The sequence below is a fragment of the Miniopterus schreibersii genome (assembly GCF_964146895.1).
Source record: "Miniopterus schreibersii genome assembly, chromosome: 15".
NCBI lineage: Eukaryota > Metazoa > Chordata > Mammalia > Chiroptera > Miniopteridae > Miniopterus > Miniopterus schreibersii.
Genome location: NC_138115.1, coordinates 24580513 through 24598466, shown reverse-complemented (window position 1 = coordinate 24598466; position 17954 = coordinate 24580513). Strand labels below are relative to the sequence as shown.

The 17954-nt window shown below is 42.8% G+C and overlaps 1 protein-coding gene across 1 annotated transcript in view; it reads left to right on the top strand.

Annotated features, from left to right (window-relative positions):
* ATP1B3 (ATPase Na+/K+ transporting subunit beta 3) overlaps nt 1-11417 on the top strand; it is a 34718-nt gene extending 23301 nt beyond the window's left edge. Inside the window, exons 4-7 of the mRNA XM_081160554.1 lie at nt 1138-1322; nt 3446-3502; nt 7634-7720; nt 9776-11417. Coding sequence (XP_081016680.1) covers nt 1138-1322; nt 3446-3502; nt 7634-7720; nt 9776-9946 — 500 coding nt within the window. The 3' untranslated portion in view covers nt 9947-11417. The remainder of the gene's footprint in view (nt 1-1137; nt 1323-3445; nt 3503-7633; nt 7721-9775) is intronic.
* The last annotated feature ends 6537 nt before the right edge of the window (nt 11418-17954 follow it).

Sequence of the window (17954 nt, the reverse complement as noted above, 5' to 3'; positions counted from 1 at the left end):
CTGATGCCCTAACCATTGATCAACACTGGCCAGGGCAATTATACACTTACTTTTTGTGAGATATAACCATGGTTTAAAAATCAAATAGTAAAGAAAGAACTATAATGAAAACAGTAGTTCCCCGCCCTACTCCTTTCTAGCTGCAGTCCTATTCATTCAACACATATTCCTTTTGAGTGCCTTCTCGGTGTCAAGCATGCTTCTAAAAAGTTCCATCAATAAACAAAAGAAAAATTTCTTTGTGGCACTTACTACCCCACGGTGGGCTAGAAGATAGTAAGTATTGTAGAGGAAAACGGCAATGAAGCGGGGGAGATAGGCAGAGAAGGGGGGTTGCAGTTTTGAAGGGTGGGTTGGAAAGGCCTCGTGCCACTGTGCTGGAAATTCATGGGGTCTTTCAGGATGAAGACTTCGGTCCTCCAGCTCAGTTATACCCACGCATCAGTGGTTCTCTTTGAGACTATCGCATTGTATATAAACTGCTTAGTACAGTAGCGAGTATCTTCCAGCACACTAAACTCGCTGAGAGCAGGGACCGCGTCAGGCTTGCTTACTATTGTGCCATTTTTGCCTAACGCCGTGCCAGTGCAGAGCAAGCATTTGACAAACCGTTTATATTTCTCCCTCCTTCCCCATCTCCAAGTTGGAACCATTTTACTCCTTTACCACTTTGGAGTCCATCTAGTTCCCTCGGCTCTGTTGCAGGCCCCCCTCATGTAGACTGCATGGCACTGTCTGTCTTCAGACCCTTCGATTATGATTTTATACTTAACATCTATCTTTGCCACTGCACTGTAAGCTCCATGAGGGCAGCGGCAGTGCCTTTTTATGTCCTCACCATTGTATCTCGGGCCAGCATAGGAGGCTCTCAGATAACCCTGTAGCCCTGGCTGGGACCACCTAAGGGTAACAAAAGATTGATATGTAATCCAGGTTGTGTCATTGTTGAAATGCAGTGAACTTTAGAGCACTAGATAGTTGGTAACAGTTAGAGGACCAGACTTAACATTCTTTCCCTAAAATTATCTAGTAATTAGCATTGCTGTTTTTGTCTTCGAAGAATGTTGTCCAAAGCAGGACGTATTCCTCGTTGTGTTTAAGACCTTCAGCTGGCCTATGCACACATTTCCTTTTTAGCATATGCTTCGGAAGAACAGAAGAATCTCCGACTCTGCCCGGATGGACAGCTCTTTCATCAGGAGGGTCCGGTTTATCAAGCATGTCAGTTTCCTCTTGACTTACTTGAGGAATGCAGTGGGGTGAAGGACCCTAACTTCGGCTACTCCAGTGGGAACCCTTGTATTCTTGTAAAAATGAACAGAGTATGTACAAATTTTGCTGCTGTTTCTGCTTTTTCCTAATACCCTCTATTAAGAAGCTGACAAGTATTTTTTAAATGTTATCTCATTTGGAGTAGCTTGTGTAAAAGGCTAACAGTGATATTGATTGACCTTTGGAAATACTAATACAGGAAACAAACAAGATTGGTTCACAAATTAATCCTGGTTGAGGGAGTAAAACAACTTCTGCTTTTCCCCTTGAAGATAGATGACTGCTTCACGGGCAGGTGTTTTGGGTGTCATGCCCAAAGCATGGTTTCATATTCAGTGCTCATCTTTGAATTCTGTGTTGTAAAGTAATTTAAAATCCCATGGGGGAATATATGAATTTTTGGCTTATATTTAGTAGGAAAGCACATTTTTAGAGTATATGTATGTACAATTAAATAGTGGAAATACAAATGAAGTTGCATTATAATGAGCTCAGTTGTAACCAGTTAGCAGCGTTTTGTTTTGCTGTGTTGTGCAGAAGAGGTGCCTGAATTGTATAGCCATCGACAAATTAAGAACCTGATGTTCTCTCCCTGTGTCAGCAATAATAACTTGCCATCATGGTGCAAAGGAAGCCGCCTCCCTTCTGTAATGAAGTGATCCCTAACCCCTCTCAATGCTGCTCTCTGACTGTTGTACTGTGGAGTCGTGTTCTGATACAGTTACCCTATTGAGGCCTACAAGGCATAGGCTTCTCAAGATCATGAGTTCACATATCACTAAAGTCATCATCTGATAAGCAAATTGTTACCATCCCTAATAACAGTACAGCCTGAGTCTTGTAAAGTTGACACTGCTAAATAAGGAGTTTCCCTGTAGGGAGAGCCAGCTAGATTCTAAAATGCCCATGCTGACACCCCTCCAGCCTCTCCTTTCCCCTCCCCCAGTGGACAATGACAGTTTCCTGTTTATCCCACAGCACTCTAGAGATCATTCTGAAACACTGCCTGGCACGTAGTAGGTGCCAATAAATGATTGAGGGATATTTCAGCAAGACTTTGTTAAGAATTAAGGTTAACAAAATAAGCATAAAGTAATGTGAAGCTAAAAGACCTAGCTTATAAGATTAAATTTTCCCCTTTAACGGGGATGCCTTTTATAACTCCAACCTCCTAGGAGTATCTTCAGGACAATTAGATTGCTAGAAAATCTATTCCCAGTATAAAGCCAAGAGAAATTTCAGTTCCTTCTCCCATAGGACCAATCTTCTGAGTTTATTTTCTCTCTCAGTATGTCCCCTTTGAATGATGAGGGTCTGAGATTATACTTGCTGGTAGGGGCATGGCTTTGCAGAGCATGACCGGAAGACAGCACATGGGTCGGTAATGAGATGTGCGTACCTAGTGTAGCAGGAAACTTAATCCTAGTATAGTGTTCCAGAGTCATTACATGGGCAAGGACAGTTATTGCTATTTATATTATTATTTAGGTTGCTAAATATTTGTCTTTTGTGAGGAGTATTTACATTTTACAGGCATTCGTATATAAAATGCATATAAATTGAAAATGCCAAAAATCTCATAAAATAGATGGATAAATATCTGTTATCATTTATATAAGACTTAGTTATGTCAACTGCAAACATGAAAGTAGCCTCATTCTATAGAACTGAATGGTGCTGTGAATCTCCCCAGTGAATGGATTTTGGGGAGCAGGTAGATGTGGAATATGGTCAGGCTCTCTGGAAGCATTATGGAAACATGAGGGTCGTGACCTGACATATTTTCTTGAAGGATAGTTAATTATATTATGACTGCAATTCTGATTATTTGCATTAATTATTTGTTCATGTACATAATGAAATTTAAAGGTATCTGGTTGGTTGTTTCTTACTTTAAGGGTAGCAAGTGCAGTACTGTGTTTTGGCCTATTTAACTGATTTATTTCCTGAGTTGCCCTAGTACAGTAATAAGATAGCTAATTGGTAAGATTACTATACTGAAAAGTCCATTCTAATCCTCTAAAATAAAATTAGCCTAAAGGCACAGGTAACAGGGTTTCAGTGCTCAAGAGTTACCATTCATCTCAACCCTTGCACACCTGGTCCCCAGAAGCAAAGGTTCTGTTGGTGGCCATTTGTGATGTTTCCATTAATCAATATTTCTTTACCTTAGATAATTGGATTAAAGCCTCAAGGTGAACCGAAGATATCATGCTCTGGTAGTTCTAAGGTTAGTATTCAGAAATAACCCAACTGTTGTTAAAGCTCTAGTATAATTGGGATACTTTAAAAGTCTAATGAGTTTTAGTCATTTTTCCCCCTTCCCTGTCACATTTTAAAAGTTCTCAATAGTGCCATTCTTAGAAGAATAAAATTTTACCAATCTTTGTGGGTAGCCTTTCTCTGTTTGCTCATGATAATTAAAAAAAACTTGTTTCCATGTGCATTTGGTTTCACACACATTGCCTTTACAGCTCCATATGCCATATTTCATTGATTCTAAGATTCACTTTTTCCCCCCTAGCTTAACACTGAAATTGGGGTTGGCTTTACAGTTAACGGTACCTTATCATGTTTTTTTCTTAATAGTACACAAATTGGTGTATATCAGTGATATCTGAGATTTAATGAAACGTGGTAGAGACACTGTTTTTCTCTCCTGTCCTGACTTTATTTTTTCTCAAGAGTGCTATACAGTTCATTTCATAATTTCTTTTGTTTTCTCTCCATGCTGCAAGTGCAACTAAGACAAATATATAAATATGGGTAAGAGTTCTGAGGAGAAACTTTTCTTTAAGTTCTAAATTTAATGTCATCATTGTGCAAAATGTTAACATTCTAACTCCAATTGGGTGTCAGAAATATTTCACTTGAAATGTTACAATGAAATCACTTCTGAATTTTCAGTGGGAAAAAAAATGAATGGGTTTTGTGTTTGGGCAGAAACTTCTTGTTCAGTGGGTCTCGAATTTGATCATGCATCAGAACCACTTGGAGAGCTTGCTGATACCCATTCCCAAGGTTTCTGACTCTGCTGGTCTGGGGTGAGGCTCCAAATTTGCATTTTTACCTAAAGTTTCCAAGTGATGGTGATGCTGCTGGTCTGGAGCCCACACTTAGTATCCTTACTCGTTCCTTTTGAGTACTCACTTTTACGAGTACAATAAAAGGAAGGTCGGGAAGTTTGTGGTTTCTCATCTCGGTTGAGGTATACATATGTGACCGTAGGTGATTCACTTCATCTTTGTGCCGTGTTCAGCTCAACAGGAAACTGGATAAGAAGCCAGAGTCTCACTTAAAACCAGGTGCTGCATCGAAGCCAAGCCTTTCTTGATAAACAAGTCCTTCTAAAAATTTATCGAGCAGATACTGTCATCTCTTAAGACAAAAAGAAAACACTGTGACTATAAGCTACATTTAGAAGCTGTGTGTGTAACTCTTTATGAACCTCCTTGCTAGTAAGTCTTGCCAGTAGGCTGAGGTGTAGGGAGGCTTCCGCCAGGCAGCCCATGCTTGTTTCCTGACACTGTACCTGTGTGCAGGAGCTGTTGCTTTTGCATGTGAGCAGACTACATAGATAAGCTTGGGATGGTGGGTCTATGGAGCCAGCACCACCAGAAAGAGAAAACACATGCATTTAGGCCAGAAGGGCCAATGCTTTAAACAGCCCTTTCTTCCCTGGTCAGTTTGGCTCAGTGGTTGGAGTGTTGGCCTGTGGACTGAAGGGTCCTGGGTTCAATTCTGGCCAAGGGCATGTACCTCAGGCTTGATCCCCGGCACCGGGGGGGGGGGGGGGCGGAGGGGAGGCGTGCGGGAGGTGCAACCAATCGATGTGTCTCCCTCGCATCAATGCTTCTCTCTCCCTCTTTCTCTTTCTCCCCCTCTTCCCCTCTCTCCCTTCTACTTTCTGAAAATTAATGGGGAAAAATCCTTGAGAGAGGATTTTAAAAAAATTTAAACAGCCCTTTCCTAAGGTTTTAGTTTTATAAACCTTTGGCCAATATGAAAAACCTCCACGTAACTCATCCCTTAGGGTTTTAAATGGATTTTTCTCCTTGTTTATCTATTATGTATCCTTTGCTTCTGGAATAGTTGGGGCAAATGTTAATGAAAAATCCTGGTCTTATTACTCAGATTTCAGATTGTTTTTTTCTGTGTAAAGCACATAAACTAATCAAAACAGATGGGGTTTTTGTTTTGTTTATTGGGGAATATTTTTGTTTTTAGGGGGGGAAAGGCACTTGGTGGAATTGGGAGGGAAATGCTTGTAAAGCTGCGTTTTACTCCTAGGCTAGTCACAAAGAAGTAATCCAGTAGAGCCCGTACATTTAGTGTGTCTCTGTAGAGCACATGGAAACACAGACACTGGTGGCAGAACATGCTCTTACAGGTGGCCTTTAACATGTTTATGCCATTCATTTCAATATTTTATTTTCTTACAAAAATGAATTGTGTTCATTTGAGACAATTTAGAAAAACATGAAAGAAAAAAAATTAGTAAATGCTACCCAGAGATAATCATATTTGGTGTGTATTCTTTAAGTAGTTTATGGCTGATGAGTAATCTTAAAACTTTATTTTGTTTTCAGTAGAACTTAGTGACTGTTAATAAACTCTTGTACTTAGTTGCTTATAATTTACAATATGGTACCATTTTATACGTAGAAAACTTTGACATGTAGGCTTTTACCCTAAAGTAGCTCATCATTGTTCAGATATCTATTTCAATACTTTATAATCTCTAAATATTTATTTTCACAGAAGGTATAAAATACAAGTTTAAGTAGAAGCCTGCCAACAGTATGGTTTAGGTACAAACCAAGAGAGCAGTTAAGGGTCTGTCACACCCGGGCAGTGTTGAGCCTGTGACCTTCACTCTGAGCCTCATTTCCCCTCTCCAGAATTGATTCTGCCCTCGTAAGGGCTGTTGGGCCTAAACGAATGACTTAAATATCAGTTAAGTGGTATCTGGCTGGAAATACACACTGAAGTGCTCAATAAATTATAACCCAAAGGAAATCTTTTACATTTTGGGTGCCATCTCTGTGTTTTTGTGAATTACGCTCATATATTAAGGAAAAATGGGTTATACAAAAGCAGTGCAGGAAAACACTCATATCCAAGTGATTATTTTTTCTCTGATGGAAAATGCTATTTTAGACTTAAAAAAAAAATTAAGTACTAGAAATGTTAGGGTGGTGTTGGAATAGTGATTGAAAAATGGCCTCTGCAGCTGCTTTAGCCTGTTCTCGCCTCTTCTTCCCACACACATGATCTGACTCCTTGGAACTTCGCCCTCTTTGTGGAGTGTCGTCACTGCAGCGTGCTGTCTTCCCTGGGTCACCTCATGCACATGTGCTACATGACAGTTAATGAAATAAGCTGTAGTGTTTCATGTGCTTCCAAAAATAGAAATTAGTATATTCAAATCTAGAATTCAAGCATTTAGTAATGTTTTATTTTAATTAGTACTTAGTAAATGTGCCTCTGATTTTAATAATTGTTGTCTATTATCTAGTATGTGTTAAAATTACAGTCATTAAAATTAGACCTGTTTGGAATGTGTTACACGAGAATTTTATAAGTTGCTTATTAAGAACACTAGAATTAACTAATAAATAGCATGAATGAGTAGGCTTATAGATGGTGATTAGATTTGTATGTTCCTCATGTTTATCTGTTTTTTAAATACGTGGAATATAATTCCAGTAGACTCAATACTTTTAATTGATTTACATGTGCTCATAAATTTATTTAAGGGAAACATGATATTTAAATTGGTTAAGTGGTTTTTTGCTTGGAGTACCTTAAATTTTTCCTAATAGTTTTTGTCAGTGTCATCATAGTTTCCCCCTGTGGTTATAGTTATCATGGTTATTAATCACCTGAAACTTTGGGGCTGGCTGCCCGCCAGCCTGAGCAATACATTCTAGGTTGTGGCAGCCATTGCTTTCCAGCCTGGAAGCACAGTATTGTATTAATTTCAGGAATGCATTGGTCCCAAACCTACTGGTATGTTCTGCTGCCCTGCTGCCAAGTGGCCAGAGAACTAACAGTTGGTGGTCAGAAGACAAGTAAGATTTTACAGACAGTGCATGAGTAGGTCTGGCTGTAAGTTAGGAGGTATTCTTGTGGAAAAGCATACGGGGTAACAGGAAATGTAAGCAGAGTCAGGATAGTCTTTTTCAGGGGTTTAAATCAAGATGAGCAAGTCTCTTCTCAAAAATACACTTGTAATTAATGCAGTTGGAGCAGCATGTAATTTCCCCATACTGTTCATGATTGATACTGTTGTAATATAAATACATTTTTAAAATTTGCTTTTTTGACCTAAAAAGGGTTTATTTGTTTTCAATTTTAGGGTGGAAACATGACAGCTATATTAACTTACCCTCCAGATGGACATATGGACTTAAAATATTTTCCATATTATGGGAAAAAACTGCATGTAAGTATTTAGAAGTTCTTAAGTGGTTGTGACCCTTGGGAAATGGGCACATCTGTATTAAAATGTCAGTTGTCTGGGACAGGTAGACATGACCTGTGTAACTTGTGCATCATCTGTTCTGGTTTTTAAATACAAATGGTGATGGCAAATGAAGATTCCACGTCTATAATTCAAAACACAAAATCCAAGCAGAAAATACCATTATCTCTCATTATTTAGGATGTGTTTATTTAGAGAATATAGAGAAGTAGTCAAAATAAAGCTCATTACCCAGAAATAATTATACTGTAACCTAATTTCTTTCATATTTCTTTATGTAAACCATTTTATAAAATTAGCATCATACTGTATGTATACTTTAAAATGATTTCAAACATAAAGTGGTTAGGATAGTAGAAAGAATTGCCATAGACCTTTTACCCAGGTTTCCCAAATGTTAATATTTTACCTCATTTGTCTTATCAGTTTCCATTTGTATATAATTTTTTTTTTACCTGAACCATCTGGGACTAACTTATAAACCTGGTGCTGCTTTTTTCCCAGCCCCAGGATATCACACTGTTAACATCTTCAGTCACTAGCCTATCAGGAGAGACATGGTGTTGATTAGTCCCATTAATGGTGATAGTGACCTTGAACTCTTGGTTAAAGCAGTGTCAGCCAGGTTTCTCCACTGTAAAGTTACCTTTTTTTCCTTTGTAATCAATAAATATCATCTAGGGAGAATACGTTCAGTGTCTATAAAATTCTATTTCTCCTATGGTCTTAGCATTTGTTGATTCTTGCATGAATCAGTTAATAGAACTGTTCCCAAATGTTTTCCTTATTCCATCTCTCCTTTGTCCCTTTACTAGTTGGCATTCTACACTAAGGAACTTTTTCTTCTCTATCATTTATTAGTTATGTGTATCATTATTTTTTTGTGGATTCTTATTTTATTCTGGGGGTTATAATCTGTTGTAATCATTTATTTTGGTGCTAAAATTGTCCCAGATTTGGCTGGTGGGAAACATTCAGGCTGGCTTCTCTATCCTTTTGACATGCCCCCATGATTGAGCACTTGCTTATTTTCTGGCACCACAAGCTATTCCAGGTTCATCTTGTACTTTCCCTGTCCCAGCCCTAGAATCAGCCCCTAGTTCTTTTAGTAAAGAGTTGTATTTAGAAACCACAATGATAGTACAGCAACTGAGTATATTTGTGCCATATTATACAGCAATCATAAGTAGGGACATAGACCTAAGTAACATAATCAGGTGGATCTTATGCATATTTATCAAACATAGTAATATATAAATAATATAATAGATATCCTCAAGCACACCTGGAACAGTCATTTAAATTTAATTATCATGAAAAAATACATCCTGAAGTTTCATAAAGTAGAAATACATTAGACAATACTTTCTAATCACAATGCCATAAAACTAGAAATTATTAAAAGGGCCCTTCTCAAAAGAAGGAGAGAGTCGAAACTTTTATTAAACAACTCTTGAATGAAAGAGGAAATTAAAACCAAGATAGTAGCCTGGCCGGGCATGGCTCAGCGGTTGAGCGTCGACCTAGGATCCAGGCGATCGGGGTTCGATTCCTGGTCAGGGCACATTCCCAGGTTGCAGGCTCGATCCCCAGTCGGAGGCGTGCAGGAGGCAGCCAATCAATGACTCTTTCATCATTGATGTTTCTGTCTCTCTTCCCCTCTCCTTTCCTCTCTCTGAAATCAATAAAGATATATTTTAAAAATAAATAAATAATTAAAAATAAAACCAAGATAGTAGAATATCTAAAAAATACTGATAATGAAACAACATAATCAGTCTATGGGATACATTTAAAGCAGTACTCAGAGGAAAATTCATAGCCATAAACACTTTTATCCAAAAAACTAAGTGAAAATAAATGAATATCCAGTTTCAAGGTAGAGAATGGAAAATAATAGATCTAATTAATAGATTAAAATCTTGTTTTACAATTTTACAGAATAAACCAACTCTTGGTGAAGTGTAGATGAGGTTACTTTGAATTTGAATTAATGTGTTTTCCTTTATTTGCCAGGTGAGCTATCTACAGCCATTAGTTGCTGTCCAACTCAGCCTCGATGCTAGCAAAACCCCAAAAGAAGTAACAGTCGAGTGCAAGATTGTTGGATCACCCAACCTGAAAAACCATGATGATCGTGACAAGTTTTTAGGACGAGTTGTGTTCAAAATCACAATGCGTGCATAGTAGGAGTTAGAATATGTCCACAGAGTAAATGTTGTGTTGTCTGTCTTCATTTTGTATCAGCCGGACCTGACATTCTAGAATTATGGGACCACCTGAGAGAGAGTTGGGGTGGTACATGACACTGCGGTAGCATTGTAATGTGCTTCCCCATCTTAGTGTTCAGTGTCCTCTGAAGTAACTGCCTGTTGCCTCTGCTGCCTTTGGGAACCATTGTACAGTCGCCAGATGGGGCCTGTGAACACCTGATTCTGAACACGTGGGTCTTGTCCTATTTTTTTATGTGGTTTAATTGCCAACTGTCTAAAGCTTAATGTGCTGTGCCATGTAAATATTTTGTAGATTTAACACTGGTTAATTGTCATATTTTGATGCCAGCAAATTTTTAAGGGTAAAATGGTACCTGACCAACATGAACAGCTGCAAGAAATGTGTGTGGAGTTCTTTGTGTGAAGAGGATCACAGGAAATAAAAGTGGATTTGAAAGGTTGTCTTGGGTTTTTGTAAAGTTATTTTTTACATGCTGAATTAGTCTGGATCTTTTTTATTAAAAGCACAAACTGTTTATTGTAAAACATGTAAAAAAGAACAAGTAGTGGTGGGATTATTAGTGATGGGACTAAATCTCTTATAAAAAGTACTTTAGACCAGAGATGAAACAGCGTTTTTAGGTTGCTCAGTATGAATATGCACCTAATTTTTTAATGAAATTCCTAAGATTTAAATTGTATAATAGTTTGTGAAATATCTTGTTACTGCTTTTATTTAGCAGAATGTGGACTCTAATAAAAAATATAAATTGTAAACTATAAAACATGGAACTTATTCAAAACTTCCAACCAAACAGAGTTTTATTTCAGCATTCTTTGTTGTCACGAAAAATTTCCTACTTCTTAGGAGTTTGTTACGATTCTTTGTCATAATGTGAGGTACTTCCTCTCTGAAAAAGGAGTGCTTACTGTATGATCACTGTTTTTTTAAAAGCCTATTTTTTATTTTCTCCTTAGAAAGGCAAAGGCTAGGTATGTTTGAAGTTTCCTTGGTGTTGATGCAAGTCAGGAGGAGCGGGACCCACCCCAGCTGGCTCGGGGGCGGGGGGGTGCTGTCTGGAGAAAGCATGAGTGCTCTGGGCGGCCTAGGCCGGGCAGATGCCTCGGTGGGCACTCGGCCCCATCTGGAGCTCTGTCACTGAGATCTTAGTGTGATAGCAGATTTTACTTTTAGAAGTCTTTGCAACTGAAGAAAATCTTGGAGTTAATAATAAAGCAAGCCTTTTCTCTTTTTCCCCCTCTAAGTGTACAACAAGGGTAAAAAATGCCATGATGCTAGAGCCGTGTCATGGGCTGCAGCAGGACATCACTGTAGCTGGTCCACTGTGAACTGGTCAGGCCCTCAGCAGCTGTCAGCTTTGGCTTGTGTGAAATTCATATTACATACACGATTAAATTTCTATTGTGTATTTTCAAGTATAACATGGGTCAAGTTTGTTTTGTTCTCAGACCAGGAAATAAGAATTGAGACACGCAGAGTGGGGAGTAGGTTTTGGAGGAAAAGGGCTACCCATCAGTCACTAAGTCACAGTTGGGCCTCCTTGGCAGAAGTTTGGGCGCGGCCCAGCCTGACTGCCGTCTGACCTTAGTTGACCAACCCAACTTTTCCTGTATCTGTTTTCCATTAAAATTAGGGAAGTTTAACAACTATTCATCACAGGCCTGCCGTGTGCCAGGTAATAATTTGCCAGACTGAGGATACAGAGAAGACAAGACACGGTTTCTGGAAGATCTTAAACTAGGAGGGAACAGGCTCTGAGACCGCTTGTGGCGAGTCATGCTGTGGCGGTCGTGGTTGCGGGGCTGTGGAGGGAGGTGGGAAGGAGCTGGGTCTGTCTGAGTCAGGTGACAGACTAGGAATGAAGAGCCCTGGACAGCGAGCATTTCTGCTACATTTCGGGTTTTCCTCAGAACGTCGCTGGGTGTGTTACATGCAGCTTCCGGTTCCTGATGAGATTCTGTGTATCCAACAGCCTAAGTGCTGCCCATGCTGCTTATTTATAGCCCACAGTTTGGATAACAAGGGACTCGAGCAGCTTTGCATCCTCGGGGGGAGAGTGTTGCACTAGTTTGGTGGGTGGAGAGTCAGCTGTCAGTTGACTGGCTGGTATTTAAAATTTAACAAGTATATCATACTCCTAGGAAAACTGCATTAGTTTTCATAGCTTTCCAAGCTGTTATACCTGGAACTTTTTTATCCAATGGACTCCACGTTTCATTTTGGCCGCTCCATTGGGTGGTCGGTGACAAGTTCTAGTGTAGTTCAGTATGCCCCACTTGGGACCAAGGCTTTAATTCTCTTAACTGTAAGTTGAGGGTAAGGCCACCCCTGAGGGCTGCGAGGATGAGAGAAAACACCCACAGTGCCAACATGTAGTCCGAGTTCATGTTCCTTTCCAAGGGCTCACCCCCGAGGTTGCAGGAGCGTTTCCTGCCTGATAGCTGGAAATGGCCTGTGTTTCCAGTTGGCTGCTGTGCTGGAGCCATTGTTTTCCCTCGTTGAGGGGCGTGGGGAGAGGAGCTGAGAGCCTGCCGTCTGCCTACAGCCTCGTGTGAAAGGAGGTGTCACAAATACGGGAATTTGAAACAGTCCACGTGGAACTTTTTTTATTTTGCTTGGCTTCTGCTCTAGTAAAGTTGTTGAGCTGGAGTTTAAGAAAAACCGAACAGTTTGCTAAATTGATTTCAGAGTTTTCCAGATCCCCCTAGTTCCCACACCGGTGGAGCTGTCTTAAGCTGTGTATCCTCAGGTGCTCCACACTAAGATTACCCTCCAGTGTGGCCAGAGCTTCCGGAACGGACACTGCAGGGAGGGTTTGTTCATGCTCTTGTTACAAAGGGGTGTCAGGCATGACTAGAAAGCAGTGTGTCTGCTTTCTGAACAAACCGATTTTCTCACATCCCAGTGACTGTCCTTCAAATAAGCCCCTTTAGAGCACTTGTGCTACCATGTTTCAACCTTCAGAACTTTTCAGGAATGACTTGAGTTTACTTTCAGGAGCCTGGCGTATAGTCTATTGACAGAAGTGGCAGGATCTGTCCATTGTTTTAGAAACAATCAGAATGCACTTGGGAGTCAAGACTGGTTAAGGGCTGGTGTTTAAACGTGAAAAACAAACATCATGATAAGGGAATGTCTCCTAAGTCAGCTTTTTCAGATCCTCTGTGTGGCGCTGGCATAACTGAAGAGCCTGCATGAGAACAAACTGGATTTGACTCCTGACCAGCCAGCTAGTGACAGGCTGTCATTAGTTCTGGATTTGTTTGAAGATTTGACCAAGCAACTCAAATATGAGTTCCTGGAATTGGAACAGCGTGCAGTCTTGCTGGTGACCAAAGACCCCAGAAAACCAAGAGGCTGGGCTGGGCTGCCAGCTCCAGTGAACCTGGGGTGAGGCCACAGTCTCCCGGTGCACCTGACCTGCAGGCCACAGCCCCAGGTCAAATGCAGGAGCTGAGGAAGAGGGAGGGGTGACATGAAATAGCAGGCGGGGTTGCCATATTTTTTGTTATCTGTGTTCCTTATGATTTTTTCCCAAGAACAGGACAGCTGGGGATGGTGTGAAAGAGATGATGGACTTCCTGCAGAATTATGTGCATTAGATGAGAGCTCTCTTGGGGTGGGAGGGAACTGAGATGTGTTGAGAGAGACTGTCTAGCAGGTGGGTGGTGGCCAGTGGCTAATGAGTGAAACTGGGCCAGGGAAGAAGCGAATGGGTTGCAGCAGGTAGGAATCATGACAGCGATGACCTATAAAACTCACAGTAAACAAAAAAATCAGAGCCCTTGGGAGATGGAGAATCTTGATTTGGACCCATTGCCTCTGGTGTCATGCCTGTGGTTATGTTACATCTCGTGACATGAGGGACTTTGAAGATAAAAGGTTGCTTACTAATCAGCTGGCCTTAAAATAGATTCTGCTGGTTACCAAAGGGCCTGGTGCAACCACAGGAGCCTGAAGCAGCAGTGAGATCTGAAGCTGAGGACTGGGTACACTTGGTCCCTTGAGGGTGAAGGGGACCATGTGGAAAGCAGGAGGAGGAAATGAATTCTGGAAGCCGTACCTGCCCTCAAGGCTCCAGAGGAGAGCCCAGCAGAGCCACACTGGGCCCCGCCTGCTGACCACAGAAATGCGAGGTTTATAGAGTATTGTCTGAAGCCACTCAATTTGTGGGCATTTGTTACAGCAGCAAACAGGAAACTAATATGGCAGTTTTCCCGATGAAGATTATACCCTCCAACCCATTGTTTCTCAGACCTAGCATGAGTTTGAGATTCCTCAAGGAATCCTGTTTAAAATGCATATGCTAATTCAGCGATGCCTGGGTTGGGGCCTGAGTTTGCATCGCTAACAAGTCCCCAGGTGCTGCTGCTGCTGCTGCTCTGAGAACCACATCTGAGCACAAGGCTCTTGTGTACCGTCATGGTCAGAGCAGGCCTGGGATTCAGAACCAAGTGCAGAGGCCAGAGGAGGCCTGGCGTGCTTGTCCGCAGGCAGTGCTCACCTTGGGTCCCCAGGTGAGCTGGGCTGGCGCGCAGCCAGCTGTCAGCAGGTCTGTGGAGCTTCTTTCTGAGGAGACAAGTTGCAACTGATAGTAAATTCCTTTGAGGCCAGAGCCGCCCAAAGGGATGGCAGGAACCATGCCTACCGACACCATCTTCAGGACACTTGCTCTTACTGTACACTAAGACAATAAAGGATTGCAGGAGACCCCATCAGATCCTCAACAAATAGCTCCAAAGGACAAGAGGCTAAGCCTGTAGAGCAAGTAGTTAAAAATCCATATCAGCTGGGAAAGAATACTGTGATGTCTAGGTGTGCTGTAGGTGCAAGGGTTTAAAAGCGCCAGGGCTCCTTGAAAACTTCACATCTGGTACTTTGACGATGGTCCAGATCCCACGAAGAAGTCATTATTGTAAAGAGAGTCTGGCCCAGCCAGCATGGCTTAGTGGTTGAGTATTGACCTGTGATCCAGGAGATCGCGGTTGGATTCCCGGTCAGGGCACATGCCTGGGTTGCGGGCTCGATCCCCAGCAGGGGGCGTGCAGGAGGCAGCCGATCAATGACTCTCATCGTTGATGTTTCTCTCTCTCTCCCTCTCCTTTCCTCTCTCTGAAATCAATAAAGACATATTTAAATTAAATAAATAAATCATAAAGAAGGTCTGTCCCAGAATCCATCCGAGGGAGTTGACTAATGAGGGATCTGGAGTCAGGTGGTTCCACAACACAGACCCCAAGCATCAGCCAGATTCGGGGAGCCCCAGACCTCTGGCCACTTTGCTAGAGGAACCCCAACTAGTTGAAGAAACTGCAGGTGCGAACAGTAGCCACTGGCCCATTTTCTCTGGACAGAATGGGTTTTTCTCGGCTGTCTTTTCCATGATCTTTCTGATTAGGGGAGGCCCTGGACAACGCAGGAGAAGGCAGTCTGCTCTCGGAGCAGGTTACCCATGCAATCCAGTCTTTCAGACAATGGCCTGTTGCCCTTTTAACCTCTCTCCACGTGCTATATCGCCATCTTCTGTGTGACTTATCTGTCCACTGGGTCCACTGGCACTGCCAGGTTCTGACTGTCCCCCTGCCTGCCAGGAATGTGCCTCTACACCACCACTACCTTGCCCCAGGGACATGTGGCCCAAAGCCGTCTGGTGGGGACCCTTTGCTGGTCAGCGCTTCTGTCTTCTGTTTAAAGTTGACCATTTGTGCTGTTTCGTGACACTGATGTATCAAGCCTGCAAAGTGTGTATTTTTTCTCAGTTGTGATCGTCAGCCCCTTGAGGGCAGGGCCCACACTCTGGTGGCCTTTGGTCTCCTCCCCTCAGATGGTACCTGCATTTGCTTTCTGCGGTACCGACTTCTGGCCATATTAAATTTGCTCTAGTTCCTTGGGGATTTTTCTCAGAATTAAAAAAAAAAATCAGTCCAGTACTTTTATTAAGGAGAGCTAGAAAGAGACTACACCTGGCAACTAAGGGGTGAAGTACTGGCCAGAAAGGTGGGCTGGGCTCAGGCCCTGGGGATTCAAAGGCAGACTGGTGGCCTGGGAGGGGCCAAGGAGACCAAGTCCTGGCAGCAACTGAGGAGGTGCCTGAGGGTAAGCTTGCAGCACTGGGGTAACCAGCTGGCTCTGCAGGGGGTACTGGATGGTTTGGGCTGGCCTGGAATCTCCCTGAGGCCACCCTGCCTTGTCTACCTAGCTCACCCACTGGCCCTGGCCCTGTCCATTACTTCCACATCCACCTCCTGGACCTAGCTCTCCATCATCAGGTGACTCAGTGCAGTCATTCACCGCGTCCATGCCCTGCGGTGCCCATCACCCTCTGAGTCCTCTCCCCGTCACCATCTTCACTCCCTCTAAACCCAGAGAACTGACCACCTACCATCCCTACCACTGACTCTCCAAATGACAGACAACCCATTTGACCTGGATTTGTCTATGTGAAACTTAAGCCATACACTTACCAGATTTGAAGGCTGCCTCAGAGGGGTTGGGATCGACTCTAATCTATTTAAGAGCACCATCTGGAACTAAACTGCCTGGTTTTAAATCCTTTCTCTGCCACTTGCTCAAGTTGTGTGACCTTGGGCCATAACTTAACCTCTCTGTTTTTGAGTGTGTGTTTGTTTGTTAAATAGGGCTAGTGCTTGGAATAGTGCCTGGCAATCAGTGCTATATATCTTAACAACTTGCTATTATTGCTGAAAAAGATTAGTTATTTGGGAACAAGTTATTTCTCTCTTCCCTCCTGTGCTCCATGCTCTGGCCACTTTGTCCTCACTGGCACAGGCTCGTGTTCTGCACTCTCACTGCCACCGCCAGCTTTTCAGCTTGGGAGACTCGCTCAGGGTTTGCGGCAGTTCCCTGGAGCAGTGGAGAAGCTCAGTCAAAGACTAGTTGCTAATTCAACTTACGAACCGATGGCTATAAGCGTTTTGCTCCAAGAGAGGTGCATCCCTGGCCTGTGACTATTCCTTTGGGTGCAGAGGATGGGGGAAAACAGAGTCTGTGCCTGTCCCCGGAGGCCTTTTGAAATGGGCTGAGTGAATGTTCCTGGTCTCTGTTCCTCTTTTAAACCAGGGACCTCAAACATGACTGTCTTTGAACTTAAGAATGGGGGTGGATGTTCCACAAGCCCCTCAGATCTCGAGCTGGAGCAACGGCCTGACGCCTGGTGCTGGCTTCTCTAGCGTTGAAGGCATTTTCCTCCCTGGATACAAGGATCGATTGGGTGGGGAAAGCTCCAGAGTTGAGATCCTCTCTTTGCAAGTGATTTGGTGGTTTCATGACCTTGGGACAGTCACTCTCCTTTACTGCGAGCTGCTCCTGGGGAAGGAGAAGCTCGCAGTGAGGCTATCACAGGTCAACTCATGGAAAGCAGCTGCAAATGCTACAGACTCCTTGGCGTAGCTCTTAGTCATCTGTTTTTGACTACATAAAAAGCTCTTTCCCTCCCATGCTCACTGGCTTCCCCGGGCAAGTGTTCTCTTGTTAACAGGTGCCCACACTCGAGTATGGAAAAATCCAGTGGCTGCCCGTGAGAACAGATGTGCTCACAGTAACAGGGGGCAGACAGGACTACTTGGTACCCAAATGGGGGGCGGAGGGGGTGGGACTGGGGGAGCAGGGGGGTGGGGTGGGTGAACCAGCCTTTCCATATTTGAAACACAGACCATATTGGCTGGGGATTTATCAAAGGCACACGTAACCCTCAAATTTACATGGTCTCTTCCTAGGTTATAGAAAATAAACTACTAAACTTCTGGAGGGAGAGAAAGGGCACAGTCCGCAGGGCCTGGGCTGGTTGGGAAAGCTCGGGGGGATTGGTGGACAAGTGTCCGGAGGGGGGCGGGTGACTGAGTGAGGTCCGGTGCCTGCTCCCCCCTCCTGAGTCAGGTGTTTTATCTGCCACTCCCACCTCTTACTGCGGAGGCCAGGCAAATGCCACACCTTTGCTTCT